Raw genomic sequence first — 17,907 nt, forward strand, 5'->3', positions numbered from 1 at the left:
AACCCAACTCAATTTTCTTAGCTTTTGCCTCAGATGCTATAACCTGGTCTGACCCAGCCTATCCCCGCTGCCATCCCTGCCCCCCCGCCCCTATCCCGATTCTTGCTGGCAGGTGATAGAATCTGGCCCTATTCAATCAGCTCCCATCCCTGGCTCATACAAACCAGTAGATGTAAGAAACTAGCTCAGCATACCTGTGCTCCAGTCTGATTTCTGTTCTTGCTGGTGAGCTAAGGTTTGCTAGGCCCTGCCCAGTCTAGCCCCTCCAAAACTAACCACACATTAGCCCACAGTTGGAGTTATCCTGCCCAAGCTGCCCAACACCCACACCTGGAACATGTGCTCACCAGCAGGAGCTATGACCCCAATAGGGGAGTTTCCCAGGTTCCCCCACTCAGCCCACTCCCAGATCTCACATGCTCCAGCAGGTGCTAGGCTCTTGCCCAGCATAGCCTGCCCCTTCGTCTTGGCCTTTGTGTGAGCTGGTGGATGTTGAAGCCAGGCCCGCCTCATACCCTGTGTTAGGATGCATGTGTGGGTACTGCAGCCTGGACCTGCCCAGCCTGTTTCCAGCTCCAATACCTGTTAGTGTCAGTGGGTTCCATAGTCACTCCTAACTCAGCCCATCACCACCCCAACTCTTAAGCTAACCAGTGGGGCTTATATTTCCACAGGGTTGGGCCCACTTATTGCCCACAGAATCTACCCCCGGACCTGGTTCTCTCATGGGCTGCTTAGTGTCATGACCCTACCTAATATGACCCATCCGCTGTCAGTGATGCTCTGTGCTAACAGCCCATCTCAGGACTGCCATGTGAGCTGGTGTATCAGTCTGACCCAAACAGATCTTACCGACTCTCCCCTCCAAACCACCAGGTCTCAGAACCCTCGCTTACCTGCAAGTACAGTGGCTCTGTTGTTGGATGTCCCTCAGGATTCATTCCCCACCTACAGCACATTGGCTTTATCCAGGGATGTCCCTAGGCAGCAATTACATACCCAAAAGACCCTAGAGCTCACCACTGGGCAGCCAGCGGGTGGAGCTTGGCACCACTTGGTGCACTGGCCACCCAAAGCTTAGGACTCACTCACCATGTGGCAGCAGTGGCCATGGCCAGGCCCCAAGCATTGAGTTCGACCTGGCTCAGGTACTCCCAGAGGCAACCACGCTGCTGGAATCTCCCTTTGCCTAAGCACCACGGCCGAACTCCCCCTGGGCACCTCCATCCACAAGGTGGTGGCAGCAGGGCAGAACCCAAAAATCTGGTTCTTAAACTATCCAAATCTTCTATGCTCACCAGTGATGACTTTTGAAAGCAGAAATAATGAAAAATCAGGGACAATGTCTATTATGCTTACCATCTACAGTACACTTGCCAAGTGTATTGTTGAAGTTCAAGTAAATATGAAATTTGAGTTTTGAGGATCATGACTGATTTATGTTCAGTTTCCCCATCACTCTTGGTTGCCATGTAAAGGGTAATTCCATATTGTGCATAAACAAAAAAGTACTAAGAAACATAGGAAATGTAACTTCTTTGCATCTCGGCCTTTTGGCTAGGATCAAGTGAAAAATCTGCCTAATGTCCTTCCAGAAATGTGTGTGTATTGTTTATTGTGTATGGCTTGGTATTACATCAAAACAGGATTTAGCATTTCTTTTTTTCATATGAGATCAGGCATTGTTATAGCCATAATGGCCGTACAATCAGACTGATGAAGAAAATGAACCTTAAATTGAGAGAAGTGGAGAACTTTAACTGGCCATGAAATAATTCTAAAATAATTCTTTCCATATTTTAATAATTATTGTTGAAAAGAATGAGTAAAAACTCAACCAAAATAAGACTCAATTGTAAATTCCATCACTGTAAGATTACCACAGCTAATATTTTTTATCTATCCTTCAAGTATTTTTGCTACAACAAGTATATATTCTTTTTTACCTAATTGGTTTCATACTATAATGCTTTTTGTAACCTGTTGAATAACAAAGCATAGCAGGGTGAATGTTCTTATACCAGAACTTTCTACATGCTCTGTTATTTCCTGGGGGTACATACCTAGATAATTAATTGAGAAATCAAAGAGAAGGTACATTTTATGTCTTTTAAAAATGAATTTAAAGGCCCTGCACGATAGCATGGTGGTTAAGGTCCTCGCCTTGAATGCTCCGGGATCCCATATGGTCACCAGTATCCCGGTGAATCCCGGCAGCCCTGCTTCCCATCCAGCACCCTGTCTGTGGCCTGGGTAAGCAGTCGAGGATGGCCCAAAGCCTTGGGACTCTGTACCCACATTGGAGACCCAGAAGAACTCCTGGCTCCTGGCTCCGGATCAGCACAGCACTGGCCATTGTGCTCACTTAGGGAGTGAATCATCGGATGGAAGATCTTCCTCTCTGTCTCTCCTCTCCGGGGCATGCGCTCTGGTCTAATGGACCTGTTACCTTATGCTGTGCTGTCTTCCTTTTCTACTGCCAACTTCACACTGTGAATTATTATGGTTTTATATGATTTCCAAGAGCCAGCGTCTGCCTGCCTTTTGGGAATGCACTTCTCAAAAATTTGATGTGTTCCATTCATTGTTCACGGTGAACTTCACCAGCACGCACCCATCTCAGCCTGCATTTGTACTGTAATTTGGGAAGCACAGTTATCATTATACCACTCAGTTTTTTTCATTTATTTGGATCCTGGTGCCAAGATTACTCATGAGTCTGAAAAAAAAATTAATTTCTGGCAAAAACAAAATAAATATTAAATGTTTTAAAATGCCATGTTCATGCTGACCGTTATCTCAAAGCCTGACATGGTGTGGTCCATACGTTTGCCCTGCAATGGACCAGGTCTGGGTCACAGAGAAGCAAACCAACTGACTCGTGAGAATACTTCTACCCTTCTCTCACTTCCAATTTCATAAAGGAGACACTGCTATGCCAAGTGAAGCAGGGCTGGAGGCCTGGACATGATGAGACCTGAGTACGTGTTTTCAAGACTAGCACAGGGTCACAGCATTTCCTTTGACATGTAGGAGAGAACAGGTTAACAGGTTCCTGCTTAGATGGACAGTCACCACACAGTCTGGGAGCCCAGAAGCTGCGTTGTTCTCACAGCAGCACTGTCCCCAGCAGCCAAAAAGTGAGACGCACCCCAGCCCTCACCGACACAGGACCAAATAGACAAGATGCAGTGTAGACATGCAATGGCCACGATCTGCCATGAGAAGGAAGGGAAGCCCGATAAGTCCCACACCACAGACGGTCACTGAAACCTCACACCAGGTGCAGTGAAGCCAACCACCAAAGAATGAGTGTGAGTGCTGTGTCACTCCACTAAGGACGCAGGGAAGGCAAATTTGTAAGAACAGGGTCAGTGGAGCAGAGGAGTGTGGAGAGTTGATTTATGGGTTTGGAATTTTGGTTTTTCAAGATAAGAAGGATTCTGGGGATTGGTGGTGTGGCATTGTGAATGAACTTAGTGCTGATAAACTGCGATGTGATGATATATGTTTTACTACAATGCATAAAATTGACATGCGCTATGTCCTTCTGCATCATTGTGCAGGAAGTTTACAAAACTTCTTGCTTGTATTTTTTAAGGATTTTTTTCAAAGATTTGTTTATTTTTATTGGAAAGTCAGATATACAGAAAGGAAGAGAGACAGAGAGGAAGATCCTCCATCTACTGATTCACTCCCCAAGAGGCCACAACACCTGGAGCCGAGCCAATCTGAAGCCAGGAGACCAGAGCCTCCTACAGGTCTCCCACACAGGTCCCAAGGCTTTGGGCCATCCTCAACTGCTTTCCCAGGCCACAAGCAGGGAGCTGGATGGGAAGTGGAGCTGCCGGGATTAGAACTGGCACCCATATGGGATTCCAGAGCATTCAAGGTGAGGACTTTAGTCGCTTGGCTACTGTGCCAGACCCAAGGATTTTTTTAGGTTTTAACTTTTTATTTTTATTCAAAAGGCAAAATGACACAGAGAAGGAGAGACAGAGATCTTCCACCCGCTGACTCACTCCCCAATGGCTACAATGGCCAGAGCTGGGCCGATTCTAAACCAGAAGCCAGGAAGTCACGTGGGTATAGGAGTTCAAAGAGTTGAGCCATTCTCCACTGCTTTTCCAGGCCATAAGTAAGGAGCTGGGTGGGGAGTGGAGCAATATGGGACACAAACTGGCAGCTATACAGAATGTTGGCTCCACAGACAGAGGCTTAATTTGCTACACTACATCACTGGGCCCATTCTTGCATGTCTTCTGATCCTAGGGCTGGGACAAGGGGAATCCCAGGCAAGACCAGCAAGATCCCTGGACTTTGAACTTTCAATGTGGTGGGCAGGGAAAGGCAAGGAACAGAATAGAAATAAGCAATCCACAAAGCACAAAACACGATTTACTATGATTCTATTTTAAAAACATCTAGTGAAGGAATACCGAGCTAACCTGGAGCTATTTTTAAACAAGATACCAGATGGCATTTTTCACAAACTGGGCACATCTGAGAAGAAAAACAGCTGTTGGGCCATAAGGCACTTTGTACAGTTCAGACAACTGCAATGCTACTAGAAAATTGAAGAGGGGCCCAGCATGGTGGCCTAGTGGCTAAAGTCCTTGCCTTGCATGTGCCGGAATCCCATATGGGTGCCGGTTCTAATCCTAACAGCCCTGCTTCCCATCCAGCTCCCTGCTTGTGGTCTGGGAAAGTAATCAAGGACGGCCCAAAGCTCTGGGCTCCTCATGGGTATGTGGGAGATCCATAGGAGGCTCCGGTCTCCTGGCTTCAGCTCCAGGTATGTGGCCTCTCGGGGAGTGAATCAGTGGTTGGAGGATCCTCCTCTCTGGCTCTCCTCCTCCTCTGTATATGTCTGACTTTCCCATAAAAATAAAGAAATCTAGGAAAGAAGGAAGGAAAGAAGGAAAGAATGAAAGAAGGAAGGAAGGAAGGAAGGAAGGAAGGAAAGAAAGAAAGAAACAAGAACTCTACATTGTCAATCCTTTTAGGGTTAGCCATCAGGGATCCTATTCACCCCAAGCCTGGGCACAGTCAACACAGTTCTGCCTTGCTGCTGGATCCCTCTTCAGGGACAAAACAGAACCCTACTACAGAGCATGGGGATCAGCTTACTCAGACAAGTCACTGAATCCCTGCCACACCGTGACCAGCCTCGGGCTTTGTTTCCCATTCAGCCTCCCGGTGAGCTCAGCAGCGATGGAACAAAGAGGCCAGTTCCCCCATCAGATGTTGTACAATCACTTCTTTCTCCTACTGCCATGGAGAGTGACCCTTACAGGCCTACCCGCCATCACCAACATCCTACGTTGTTCCATACCTCATTGTGTTTTCTGCACTGAGGAGAGATAAACATGAAACCATCCAGGCCTGCTGAGATCTTGGCCACACCTTCAGGTGGGCGGCACCAGCATTGCCCATCTATTTTCTAACTAATTAAGAGACCACCAACGGGGAACATCTTACCTGTAAGTTCCCAGCCCAACAAGGAGGAGTCAGGGAAGGCTTAAAATCCCAAGACCCTTCCTCAAACCTTTGGTGTCTGTCCCCCATCTTTTGAGAGGCACCCTCCCCCCTCCCAGCTTTCTCTCCGGGAGTGCTTCCCCTTCCCTCTCCCTTCCCTGCTCACCTGGTCCCTTCGCAAATAAACTTTTCTGTCTGCAACAGATTCCCGGCTTTTTATTTCTATATTAAGCTGAGGAAAGAATCCAATGGGCATTTCTGGTAACAAAACATTCAACTAGGCCAGCTTGCTTACCAAAATGCATATAGTGTTCAACTTGGGGGCAATTGGTGATGAAAAAAAAACCCTGTGAGACCGTGGAAGAAACAAGGCTACAAGATGGAGCTGATTGGCTAAATGTGCCAGGCACAAAGCTAAGCTTTGGGGACAAAAGACAATGGGGGGAACATGAGCTGTGCCCTCAGGGAATTTGCAGACTTACAGTGATGATTCAAGTTGCACCCAGGAAGTTAAGCTGCTACCTGTGATGCTAGCATCCAATATGTGTACCAGTTCAAGTCCCGGGTGCTTGATTTCCCATCCAGCGCCCTGCTAATGTGCCTGGTAAAGGGGTGGAAGATGACCCAAGTGTTTGGGCCCCTGTCACCCTGGTGGAAGACCCAGCGTGGAGTTTCTGGGTTAGACTTGGCCCAGATCCAGCATGAGGAATCATGTGACAGTGAACCAACAGATGGAAGGTCTTTCTGTCTCTCTCTTCCTGTAATGCTGCCTTTCAAATAAGTCAATAAATCGTAAAAATCGTAATAGGGAAAGTTAATTGAGAAGAGACAATGCTGACTAAGCACAGATCCTAAGGGGATACTGAGGTTAGGAAGTAACACCTAAGGCACCATTTAGATGCAAAAGGGAACCACGAAATCCTTTGGAAAAGTGAGGGGGTTGGGGGATCCAGTATTCCTGGTTTATTGTGTGAGAAGGGAGCTTGGATAGAGCTGGAAGGCAGTGCTTGGGGCTAACTGTGGAAGATCTCACAGAGATTCATGCACACTTGATGGACTTGAATTTTACAGTGTAAGCCCTGAGAGCTGTGTGGAAGACAGGATGTGGGAAAGGCAGGCGAGGCAGCCAGTTAGGAGTTGGCCTAAGGATTAAAGCTAGAGAAGCACCAGCGCCAAAGAGGAGGCAGTGGAGAAACAAGACTGGAGAAAGATGGAGGGGGCAGAAGCCACGGGACTGCTCCCTCCCAAGTCAGGGACATCCCAGAAAGGATTCAGATGTGTTTATGAAATCGTTCTGTTCCACACAGCAATTTAGAGTCTAAGATAGAGGCAAATTGTGAAATGCGTTCAAGAACAAAAGGGCCCCTCAGCACTGATGGGGCTTCACATTTGCCTGGCCAGAGTGCCTTTGTCTCCCCTAGGTCCCCAAGCCCAGAATCCTTCCAAAGGGCTTGCAAATACACAAGATGCCCAACCTCATTCAGTTGATACACATTTCACCAAGCACCTTGGAAAGTCTGGGGAACTGTTGGACTAAGGAGACAGACATGCTGAGGTTCTCTGAACTGTCAAATGTCTTGCATGGCACTGCATCATAGTCTGTATTCATAGAATCAGGGAGCAGTTCTAATGGGACAAGAATAGCAGGGAGAGACTGGAAGGCAATATCCTAGAGATATAAGGGAACATTTGAAAGCAATGATCATGTTTTGTTTTGTTTTTAGCTCCCAGATGCAAAAGAGAATACACTGTATTTGTCTTTCTGTGTCATTTATTTCACTTAACATAATGTCCTTTAGTTCAAACTATGTTGCTTGAAATGATACAGTATCATTCTTTAATTAGCTGAATAACAGTCTATTGTTGTATACCCTACATTATTTTCATCTATTCATCTGGTGACGGACACCTTGATTGAGGCCACATTTTGGCTAACGAGATGGGGCTGCTACAAACACAGTGGAGCAGGTATCTCTTTGTAGAATGAGTTCATTTCTTTTGGGTAAAGTCTCAGTGGTGGGATTGCTGCATCATATTACAAGTCCATTTCTAATTCTAAAAAAAAAATCTGCATGTTTTCCACATTTGGCTGCACAAAGTTACATTCCCAAAACAGTGTTCCCCTTTGGTGGGCATTCCAATACAGAGGGTTAAGCCACACCCTGTGATGCTGATGTCCCATCTGAGTACAGATGCTCACTTCTGATCCAGCTTCCAGCACGTGAGGAAGTAATGGAAGATGGCCCATGCACTTGGACTTCTGCCATGTGGGAGACCTTGGCTCGTGGGTTTGGGCTGAAGCAGCTTCATCCATTACAGCCACTTGGGAAGTAAGCCAGTGGATGAAGGATATCTTTCTTTCTGTTTCTTTCTGGGTGTAGGTGTGTATGCGTATGTGTGTGTGTGCGTGTGTGTGTGTGTGTGTGTGTGTGTGTGTGTGACATAGAGATAGAGAGTCCTCCTCTCAGTCTATAACTCTGCCTTTCAAAAAAATAAATTGAATATCTAAAAAGAAGAGTTCGCCTTTCTCCACATTCTCACTAAGGTTTGTTGCTCTCTGCCTATGGCTAACAGCCATTTGGATGAGGGTGAGGGGACAGTGTGGTTGTGATTTGCATTTCCCTGTCAGCTAGTGATACTGAGCACTTTCTCATGTGTTAGCTGACCGTTTGTATTGCTTCTTTCACGAACCATCTGTTCAGTTCTTTCTCCCATCGCGTAAGTGGATTAGTTGTTTCTGATTTTTGAGTTTCTGAGTTGTTAGTACACTGTGGATGTTAATCCTTTGTCAGATAAGTAGCTTGAAAACATTTTCTCCATCCTGTCAGATGTCTCTTCAGTCCATTGATCATCCCCTTTGAAGTGAAGCTTCTGGGTTTGATCTAATCCCATTTGTCTAGTTTTGCTTTAAGCCTGTGTGTTGGAGCAGGGGAGTCTTATCCACAATCATCACCTGCATTAATGCCTTCAAGCGTTTCCACTACCTTGTCTCCTTGCAATTCTATAAGTGGAAGTCTTAAATGTAGCTCTCAGAGCCATCTTGAGTTGATTTTTGTATATGCTGAGGGGCAGGATATTATTTCATCCTTCTACATACATAGAGCCAGTTTTGCCAGTACTATTTATCGAAAAGACTACCCTTTCTTCAATCTATGCTCTGGGCTCTTCTGTTCAAAAACAAAACAAAACAAAAACACCCACACATGGATTACTCTCTCAGTTCTCTGCTCTATTCCATGGATCCATGTGCCAATTTTTATGCCAGTCATAATCCTCATTGTGGTAGTTTTACAGGTGTGGACCATTGTTAAAACTGACCAAACGTCATATGCACAGTGCCTTGTTTACCAATTTTAGCTTGCTTATGAGCATTTTATTATAAACCATTTATACCTTCAAAAATGAAAAATATAGGGGCCGGCAGAATGATGCAGTAAGTTAGGTCTCCGCCTGTGGTATCAGCATTCCATGTGAGCAGTGGTTGGAGTCCCAGCTGCTCCACTGCTAATCCAGTTCCTTGCTAATAGGCCTGGGAAAGCAGCAAAAGATGGCCCAAGTCTTTAGGCTATTGTACCCACAAGAGAGACTGTGAGGAGTCTCCTAACTTTGAACCAGCCCGGCTCCAGCCACTGTAGCCATGTGGGGAGTGAACCAGTGGATAGAAGACCTCTCCTCTCTTTCTTTCTCTCTGTAAATCTGTCTTTCAAATATGAATAAATAAATCTAGAGATAACTAAAAATACATTTTTTGTTACTAGCTTCTGCTGCTGTTCTAGAAAAAGTCAAATTTCATATCACATCCACTCATTTATTATCAAGTAGGTACAAAAACATTACTCAAACTGTTTGCACCTGTGGCAAATTCCTGGGTCTCTAGTAGGTTCTCCAAAAACACCTGTCAGGAAAATTTGCTGGAAGCAATATGCTATGCAGCAGGATAAGCTAACCTAGTGGTTGGGGTCAGGCAAGGAGTAACCTTTTGAATCAACCCTGAACAGAATTTCTGTCAAGCCTGGGGCTACATTCTCATTGGTCGGGTTGTTACAGGGCTAACCAGATTTAAATACCTGTTCCTGGAAGAGCAGGAACTCCTGGCTGGTATTTCCAGCCAGTTCACAAATCTCACTTAGCAGTGACTTCACCCTTCAGTGAAAGAGTGTTACTTGCGGTATTGAATTAATTCATCCAAGTCTCAGGTGCCAACTGGAGACAAAGATGTCTGTGCCTTAGAAGCTTGTTTGGAGCGTGGTATTGCGACTTGTCTTTGAAATGCCGGCAAATTACCTGGGGAACAGCCGGGCCAATTCTGTACAGCCAACTTCTGCTAGGATAGAGTTGAAAGCAAGCATGCAGTGCCTGTGGCAGAAAGCAACTGATTCATGGTGCAAAGAAATCACCAGAACAGAAGAAGAGGGAGAGGAGAGAGCAGAGGTAGACTTACTGACACACATTTTGAGAAGGTGGCAGGTGACTGGTCAGTTAGCATCAGGTAGTAATTGCTTCTGGCTCGTGGCTTCCTCATCACTCCCGAGTTCCTTACTGCTCGCTGGGGAGTTTGATTAAAACTTCCTTATTGTCAGGGGTCCAGGTGACCTTTGCACTGCCCACGCTAATGTGTCTTGAAGTAAACCACAAACAGCTCAGCATAACCACTGCAAGTCATTCTCTCTCTTCTCTATCCTTTCTGAAAATACCTACCACAAAACAAAGGTAGACATGGCCCTACTCCTTCTCTCCTCTAAAACAAAGACTAAAGAAACTTCAAAAGTTACTTTGAATAAAAAGAAATAGGATTCTACATGAATTCTTTTAAAACATAATCAGAGACACTTAGGGACCGTGGATGGGCATGTAACATGGGGCTGCTCCTATGAAAAATAGTAAGATAAATTCTTCCAGAAATGTCAGTAGAATGATCCCATGAGCCAGCAATTCCACTTCTGGGAATATACACAAAATAATGGAACATAGACTTTCAGAGAAATCTGAGCTTGTGTTAGGAATGTGTTTTTCCAGCTCTGATTCCATGCTTTGGCCCCTGCTTGAGATTAGAATTCCAAGTCAAGGCAAAGGTAAAATTCAGTGATTAGAGCAGCAATGATTTCAAGCAAACGTGAGGATACAGATGTGAGTATGAGCAAACTTGGGAGGGGAGGAACTCTTCCTAAGAGGGTGTGGGAGAAAGAGGTGCCCATGAGGAAAAAAGAGGGGAGAAGGCTGGACAATGGCCACCCCCCACATCCAAGCATCCCGGTATGGGTAGGGGGCTGAGCCCCAACTGAATGCACAACGTCGGTGGCATTTAAGTGGGATTTCAGGCATACGAGGTCTTCTTGGGGGAGTTTCATGGCAGTTTTATAACACATGCACACGTGATCACCACAGCGGCCCCTCCTTCTGGGTGCTGGAGGAATCTCAGGTGCCTCGTGGGAAAGTCGGTCCACAGGGTTGGCATGTAAGGGGTGGGGTTAAGATGCAGGGTTAAAGACAAAAATTGTTGAAAAGAAAAAGCCTTCCATCTTGTTTCTTCCTGCCTGCCTGCCCATCTGGAGCCCCAGGTCATATTCACATCACAACAGCGTTCTTCTCAGTCATCCACGTACCTGTGGACAGATAAATGGGTAGAGAATATGGGGTAAGAACTCACAATGGACTGCTACTCAGCTGCACAAAGGAAGGAAATTCTGACACAGCCTATGGCATGGACGAATTAGGAGGCCAGGACACTAGGTAAGATAGCTCAGTCACAATAGACATGTAGTCCAGGAATCCAGTTACACATAGTACCTTCAATTAACACATTCGTAGAGACGGAAGCAGAGTGGTGTTTTCGGGGCGTGGAGGGGCGTACTTGTTAAATGGGGACTGCTTCAGTCTGCAAAGAAGGAAAGCACTCTGAGATGGAGGAGGGGAAGGTCGCACAGAATAATTTATCACAAGCCAATCAGATATACTCTTAGAAAAAGAGATGCATTTATTTAGAAGGTAGAATTTCAGAGAGAGGGAGAGCCAGAGAGACTTCTATCCACACGTCCACTTCCCAAGTGGCCACAATAGCTGGAGCTGTGCAGGTTTAAAGTCAGGAACCAGAAGCTTCTTCCAAGTCTCTTACATGCCCAAGCTTTTAGGGTATCCTACAATGCTTTCTGCTTTCCAGAAGCTTCAGCAGGGAGCTGGAAGGGAAGCAGAGCAGCCGGGACTCGAATCCGTGCTGACCAGTATGCCAGAGGTGTACTCTTAAAAATGCTTAAGGAGGTCATTTTTATGTCATGAATATGTTACTACAGCTTTTAATTTTAAAATTTATTTAAAATAAAAACAAAGTAGTCAAGTCTCTTCGAGTTTTAGAAAATGTTTGATTTTTAATCAATTAAGTAACACATTTCCATTGTAATATGAAAATGCAAAAAAAAAAATTCTAAATTCTGCTGACTAAAATATTTGCAATACGCGGGCTCGTGTAATAGTTGTAAAATTACACGAGTTGATAAAGGACCACAGGGACATAGAGCTGCCCAGTGTGCTCTCCAGGTCGCCCGGAAAACTCCCTTCTGTTCGCGGCCAATTCTATCACTAGGTTGAAAAACAGCAACCAGTCCCTAGCAACCTTTCAACGCACTCCGAGATTCTTTGAGTCAAACTGAAGCCAGGACGTGGAGCCTTTCATTGAGCAAATAAAGCAGGGTTTTGTAAAATCTTAAACAAGTGCAGCCTCCTGGGACACGATTCTCCACTCCGCCAGCTTAGCATGCACACCTGGCCTGGCGCAACTCCGGGGTCGGAGAACGTCCTGCACCACCCGTGACCCTGCCGGTGACAGCAAGCCTACAGTGCCAAGCAGGGGGCAGGCCCGCTAGCCGTCGTCGGCTAAGCCAAAAAAAGGTTTCGGACCCCGGGCTAACGGAGCAGCAACCGAGGCGGGTGTGGCGGGCTGGGGCTCTCCTCCCCCTGCTTTCTCCGCCCATGGCTGGCCGGGACAGACGGGCAGAGGCGGGGCAACCTTTGCTCCTTCCCGGGGCCGGCCGGCAGCCAGAGCGCACCGCGCACCTGGTGGCTCCTCCGCTTCCTGCGCGACCTTGCGCCCCTCCCACCAGGACCGAACCGCGGCCGCCTTCGGGCGCCGGCACCTCGGCCGGTGGTTTCGGTCAGACCCGCCCGAGAACTGGTTTCGATTAGGGACAGTGGCCCGGGCGGGAGGGCGGAGCAGCTGGGACGCCAGGAGCTAAACAGACGTCGTGTGGGGAGGATTGTCGCGCGCTGGGAACGCCGGATCCGCCAGGTAGGGAGCAGAGAGCCGGAGCCTGGAGAACACGTCGGAAGAAGAGCGAGGAGACTGTAGTCCCCGTAAGCAACAGCAGGTGCTGCGTCCCGACGGCCGGATCCCAAAATGCGCACTCCGGTGGTGATGACGCTGGGGCTGGTGTTCGCGCCTTGCGCTCTGTTGCTCAACTTGATCAGCACGCTGGCGCCCGGCTGGCGGCTGGTGAAGGGCTTTCGGAACCAGCCGGTAGACGTGGTGCTGTTTCAGGGCCTGTGGGACATTTGCCGAGAGCAGAGCAGCCGCGAACGTGAATGTGGCCAGACCGACAGTTTGGGCTACTTCGCCGCGGAGCCGGTGCTGGCCGCGCGGGGTCTCATGGTCACGTCGTTGGCCATCACGGGCCTGGGGTTGCTGTTGGCCACGCTGGGCGTGCGCTGCTGGCGCGATGAGCCTCACTACGTGCTCGCCGGCGTCTCGGGCGTGGTCCTCTTCATTGCTGGCCTCTTCAGCCTTATCCCGGTCTCGTGGTACAACCACTTCTTGGGGGACCGCGACGTCCTGCCCTTTGAGGAGAGCCCGGTCACGGCGCAGGTCAGTTACAGCTTAGTGCTGGGCTACCTGGGCAGCTGCCTGCTGCTGCTGGGGGGCTTCTCCCTGGCGCTCAGCTTCGCGCCCTGGTGCGAGGAGCGCTGCCGCAGGAAGGAGCCCCCCGCGCACCCGCGGCGGAGCAGCATCAGCACCGTCTACGTGGACTGGCCCGAGCCTGCGCTCACACCTGCCATCAAGTACTACAGCGAGGGCCAGCACCGGCCGCCGCCCGCCCAGCAGCCCGGCGCCACCGGCAAACCCAAGGTCGGCTTCCCCCTGCCGCAGCCGCGGCTCAAGACTTCCTACACCAACCCGGTGGACGTACTGGACGGCGAACGGGACAGGGCAGCCCGCTCGCAGGGCGCCTCCTCCCGCAGCACCCGGCCCTGCCAGAGCTCGCTGCCCTGCGACTCGGACCTGTAAACGCCAGCCCCGCCCGGGCCCCTGGCTCCACTGGGATCTTGAGGATCGCGGAGGACACGCCAATGCAACCCGACCCTAAACTTGGGAGCTGCGGTTCCGCCTACAGCGGGAACCCCGGATACCTTCCAACGCGACCTGCCTTTCCTGTGGCCAAGCTTGACTGCGGGAGGCAAAGCCCAACTCCGGCTCAGTCTTTGTTCCTGCAGTGTCTGGGTTTCAAATTCCCCAGAGTGATCCAGTCCTCTGATGGAAGGGCAGGCCTTATCGATTGCTAAAGGAGCCATATAGAACAAGTGACATTTACTCTGTGGTGCTCTGGGACAGTAACAGCGAAAGGTCGAAATCAGCCTCCCAAAGCAATGTGACGGCTTGTAAACACCCTGAGCTACTGATGAATATTGCATCGGTATGACCGAATGTTATGCCTCCTCACCTCCCCCTGCCCCCACGCCGGCTAAATAACTCCTTGTCATCTCTCAGGAAGCCAGTGTATTTCTGGCTATGTTTGAAGGAGGTTCTCAGAATAAAGTTAGAATGGTGCAAAATATTAGTAGCCTAATAAGAGCCGTGAGGAAACAAAATGACCTGTTAAACTGAAGTCCTGCGGGAAATATCGTTTGTATCACTGATGTTTGGTGTGAACTTCGGGGTCACTGACTCAAGAGTTTTGCCTGTTCAGAAGCCACAGGAGAACATGGGAGTGAGGACAACAGATCCAGCAATTTAAGAACTTCGGGATGGATCTTTTTATTTATCAATAAAATTTTCAGGCAACCTTTTCAAAAACCTACTTGAAGCCTTTTGTCTCCAGCACGATCTTCCTGCGGAATCGAAGCCTCCACTCCTAGCCGTGTCCTGGCAGCTCGGGGCCCTGGGGTCTGAAATCTAACACGCAGATCTTTGCACCTCTGAGAGCTAAAAGAAGCCAGTGGGCCCCGCTGAAATCCCTGAGCCTTTGTTTGCAGCTTCCCACTGCTTTCTGCAAAGCCCAGTCTGTTGTGGGAAACTACTGGCTGCTCCAGTTTCCCCTGGAGGTGCACTGGTAAACCCCACCCTCACCCCCTGCAGCAGTGGTACTTAAAACTGCTGGTAGCTTTGTGCTGCTGGCTGTCCATTCCAAACGGTTGATTTCACAGTGTGTTTCCCTGCATCCACTTTCATCTCTGCAAGGCAACCCGCAGGTCCAAAGTAGGAGTGGTGGGTTTGTGAAGGCGGGGACAGCACAGGCTGCTGGTGGGCAGTGCGGTGATGGCGTGGGCTCCCCTTCCAGGCCCCTTTGCACTGGAATCACCTGCTCCTTTGGTTTTGAAGCCAAGCACAAAGGCTTATCACTTTGGGTTCTGTTTTTTGAATGCAGATTTAGCAGGTCTGAAGGCTAATCAGGAAGCTGCTTTCCTGCCTAGCTCCCTGAAGGGGCGAGAGCTGATAGTCCTGCACCAGGCTTTAGCAGGGACACTTCACAGGTGAGTCCATCTTGCCTGGCGGCCTGTGCTCAGGCCTTTGAGCACCAGCCCCCCGGGGGCTTGTGGAGACTTGCACGAGGGTACAGAGCCGGCACATTGGGCGGGCACCAGCTACTTGCTGGCCAACAGCTTCGAAAGCAACAGAGAAGTCACGACCTAGCCAAGCCGTGGAAAGACACTGGGGGTTTTGGCAAGCCGTGGTTCTTTCCTGTATCATAATTACAAATTTTAGATGCCTGGGTGAAACCAATACTGGTGCTTTGTATGTTTCTCTTTCTCTCCTCCTATTAATTTCCTGTACTTAATATACAAACCACTTCCTCTTTGATGATTGAGATTTGGCTGCTAAAAGTCGCAGTATTTTCTGCATTACTAACAGAAATAAAGCTGACCCCCTTTATAGAATACCAACTTGGAGGCTGATGTGTTGGTGCACCCAGTTAAGCTGCCAGCTGCTGGCATCTTATAGGCATGCTTATTTGAGGCCTGTCTGTTCAGCTTCTGATCCTGCTCCCTGTTAATGCACCTGGGAAAGTGCAGAAAATGCCCCCAAGTGCTTGCGCTCCTGCACTAATATGGGAGACACAGATGGAGTTCCAGGCACCTGGCTTTGGCTCTGACCAGCTCTGGTCTTTGTGCTGTTTGGAGAACAAATTAGCAGATGAAATGAAATGTATCTTTCTTTTTTCTTCCTCTGTCTCTGTTTTTCTTAATTGGAAAAAGAAATGCAACTCTTTGTTTTTTGTTTTTTGGTTTGTTTGTATTTTGCTACAAAAAAAGTTCAGGAGGGAATAGAAGACTCCTGTTAGTCCGGGGTCCCCTTTTGGCCCGGGGTCATTTTCTGCAGCTGTAGCATGAACCACCTATGGGGCCGCCTGCAGTGCAGGAGGCTGGAGGAGACTGGCTCTTTGGAGTTGCTGCTGTGGGTGACACTTCACCCCCGACTCATGACGGAACAGCCTAGCATCTGCACCACAGCGAGTCCACAGGCGTGCAATCGCTTTGCTGCCTCGCCTCAAGTACTGCACACCCATCATGTACCCATCATACACCCAATCCTGTCTTCCCACCCCATTTGATGGGTCTCCGGAAGGCTCTGCCTGGAGCACCAGGCATCAGAGAAACCAGAGCAGAAACCAGTGCCACAATCTGGCTCAAAGGCAGATGCTCCCTGGTCCCTCTTGGGAGGGGCGGTTTTCAGTACATAGCCTCTTTGCGCCACCAGAGGCTGGGGGAGGAGCCCATCGGGATACAGCAACAATTGCCCTCCCCACTTCTGTGCAGGTTGTTCTGCCTGCAGGTTTGTGTCACCTGACATGTTGCCTGGATACTTGGGAGCACTGCGGAAAAACAGAACGATTAGGGTCCCGCAAATCTCCTATGACGAGGCACCAGAGTGAGCCAAGACTAAGGGGTTAGGGAGAAGTAGAGGCCTTTTAAGAGAAGTGGTCAGGAAAGAGGTGACCCATGAGCAGAGGTGCAAAAGACGGGGGTATCGCAGGCAGTGGGCACAGCCAGTTCCCACTGAGGGAAAAATCAAAGTAGGTGTCCCAACAAGGTTTTGCTTCTGCTCCATCCCAGAAGAGGGAGGTGAATACAGAAAGAAGCAAGTGACAAAATCAAGTAAGACTTGGCAAATTGTGCCTTCTGTCCTTTAGCAGGCTAATGGCTTTTTATAGAAGCCAGTATAGTCTGGCAAGAAGTCCATCTATTTTAGACTGTGCTTCCAGAATCAGCTTGAAGTAACTGGATGTGTGAATAGCTGCTGGGGATCCGTGTTTTCAGCCCTGTGTAGCACCAGCCTCACAATATAGCAGGCAGGGGCCTAGCGGCGTGGCCTAGCAGCTAAAGTCCTTGCCTTGAATGCGCCCGGGATCCCATATAGGTGCAGGTTCTAATCCCGGCAGTTCCACTTCCCATCCAGCTCCCTGCTTGTGGCCTGGGAAGGCAGTCGAGCATGGCCCAATGCTTTTGGGACCCTGCACTCGTGTGGGAGACCTGGAGGAGGTTCCTGGCTCCTGGTTTCGGATCGGCACAGCACCGGCCGTTGCACTCACTTGGAGAGTGAATCATCGGACAGAAGATCTTCCTCTCTATCTCTCCTCCTCTCTGTATATCTGACTTTGTAATAATAAATCTAAAAAAAAAAAAAAGATATAGCAGGTGGATGAAAAATCAGAAGTTGTCCCATCTTCAGGACAGCCCTTAGAGCTTCCTAGTCAGGGTCCCTTCCCCTAGTGCAGCCCATGGGTCTAATGGTGTTGTAGGACATTGGACGTGAAAAACCACGGCAGCCTCGTTTCTTACGAGACAGAAGAATTTTCACGCGGACAAACTGTTTGCAGAGTATAATGTGTTTAGAAGAGAAGAAGGGCTCTTGCCTGAGGGACAGGAGCGGCCTCCCAGGTAGGAAAGACCCAAGAAAACGATGGAAATGGTGCTTTTTATGCACCATCTCAGGAAGGGGGGGTTTACATGAATCACCCCAAAAGCAGGAAAAAAAAAAACATTTATTCTCATGTTGGGCAGTAATTTCTACCGCTTTGCCCCAAAGAAAAGGTGAGACCAGTAGCTCCCTTCCCCCACCCTGAAGATAAATTGAGGTCGCACCATTCCTTTGAGAGTAACCAAAGTAATAAGTCTGGGCCAGTCTTCACGTTAAGGGACAGGGATTGACACACTCTAGGAGGAGTT

General features: G+C 48.7%; 1 protein-coding gene across 1 annotated transcript; it reads left to right on the forward strand.

Moving 5' to 3' along the window:
* Positions 1-12,865: 12,865 nt before the first annotated feature.
* CLDN23 (claudin 23) lies at positions 12,866-13,750 on the forward strand. The gene has a single exon (XM_040966467.1). It carries the CDS (start codon positions 12,866-12,868, stop codon positions 13,748-13,750), a length of 885 nt encoding a protein of 294 aa, XP_040822401.1.
* The last annotated feature ends 4,157 nt before the right edge of the window (positions 13,751-17,907 follow it).

The sequence above is a fragment of the Ochotona curzoniae genome, unplaced genomic scaffold (assembly GCF_017591425.1).
Source record: "Ochotona curzoniae isolate NIBS_2020 unplaced genomic scaffold, NIBS_Ocur_1.0 scaffold_4505, whole genome shotgun sequence".
In the NCBI taxonomy this organism is placed as follows: Eukaryota; Metazoa; Chordata; class Mammalia; order Lagomorpha; family Ochotonidae; genus Ochotona; species Ochotona curzoniae.

Excerpts from the sequence above, each read along its gene's own strand:
- CLDN23 (XM_040966467.1), top strand. The coding sequence starts at position 12,866 with ATGCGCACTCCGGTGGTGATGACGCTGGGGCTGGTGTTCGCGCCTTGC.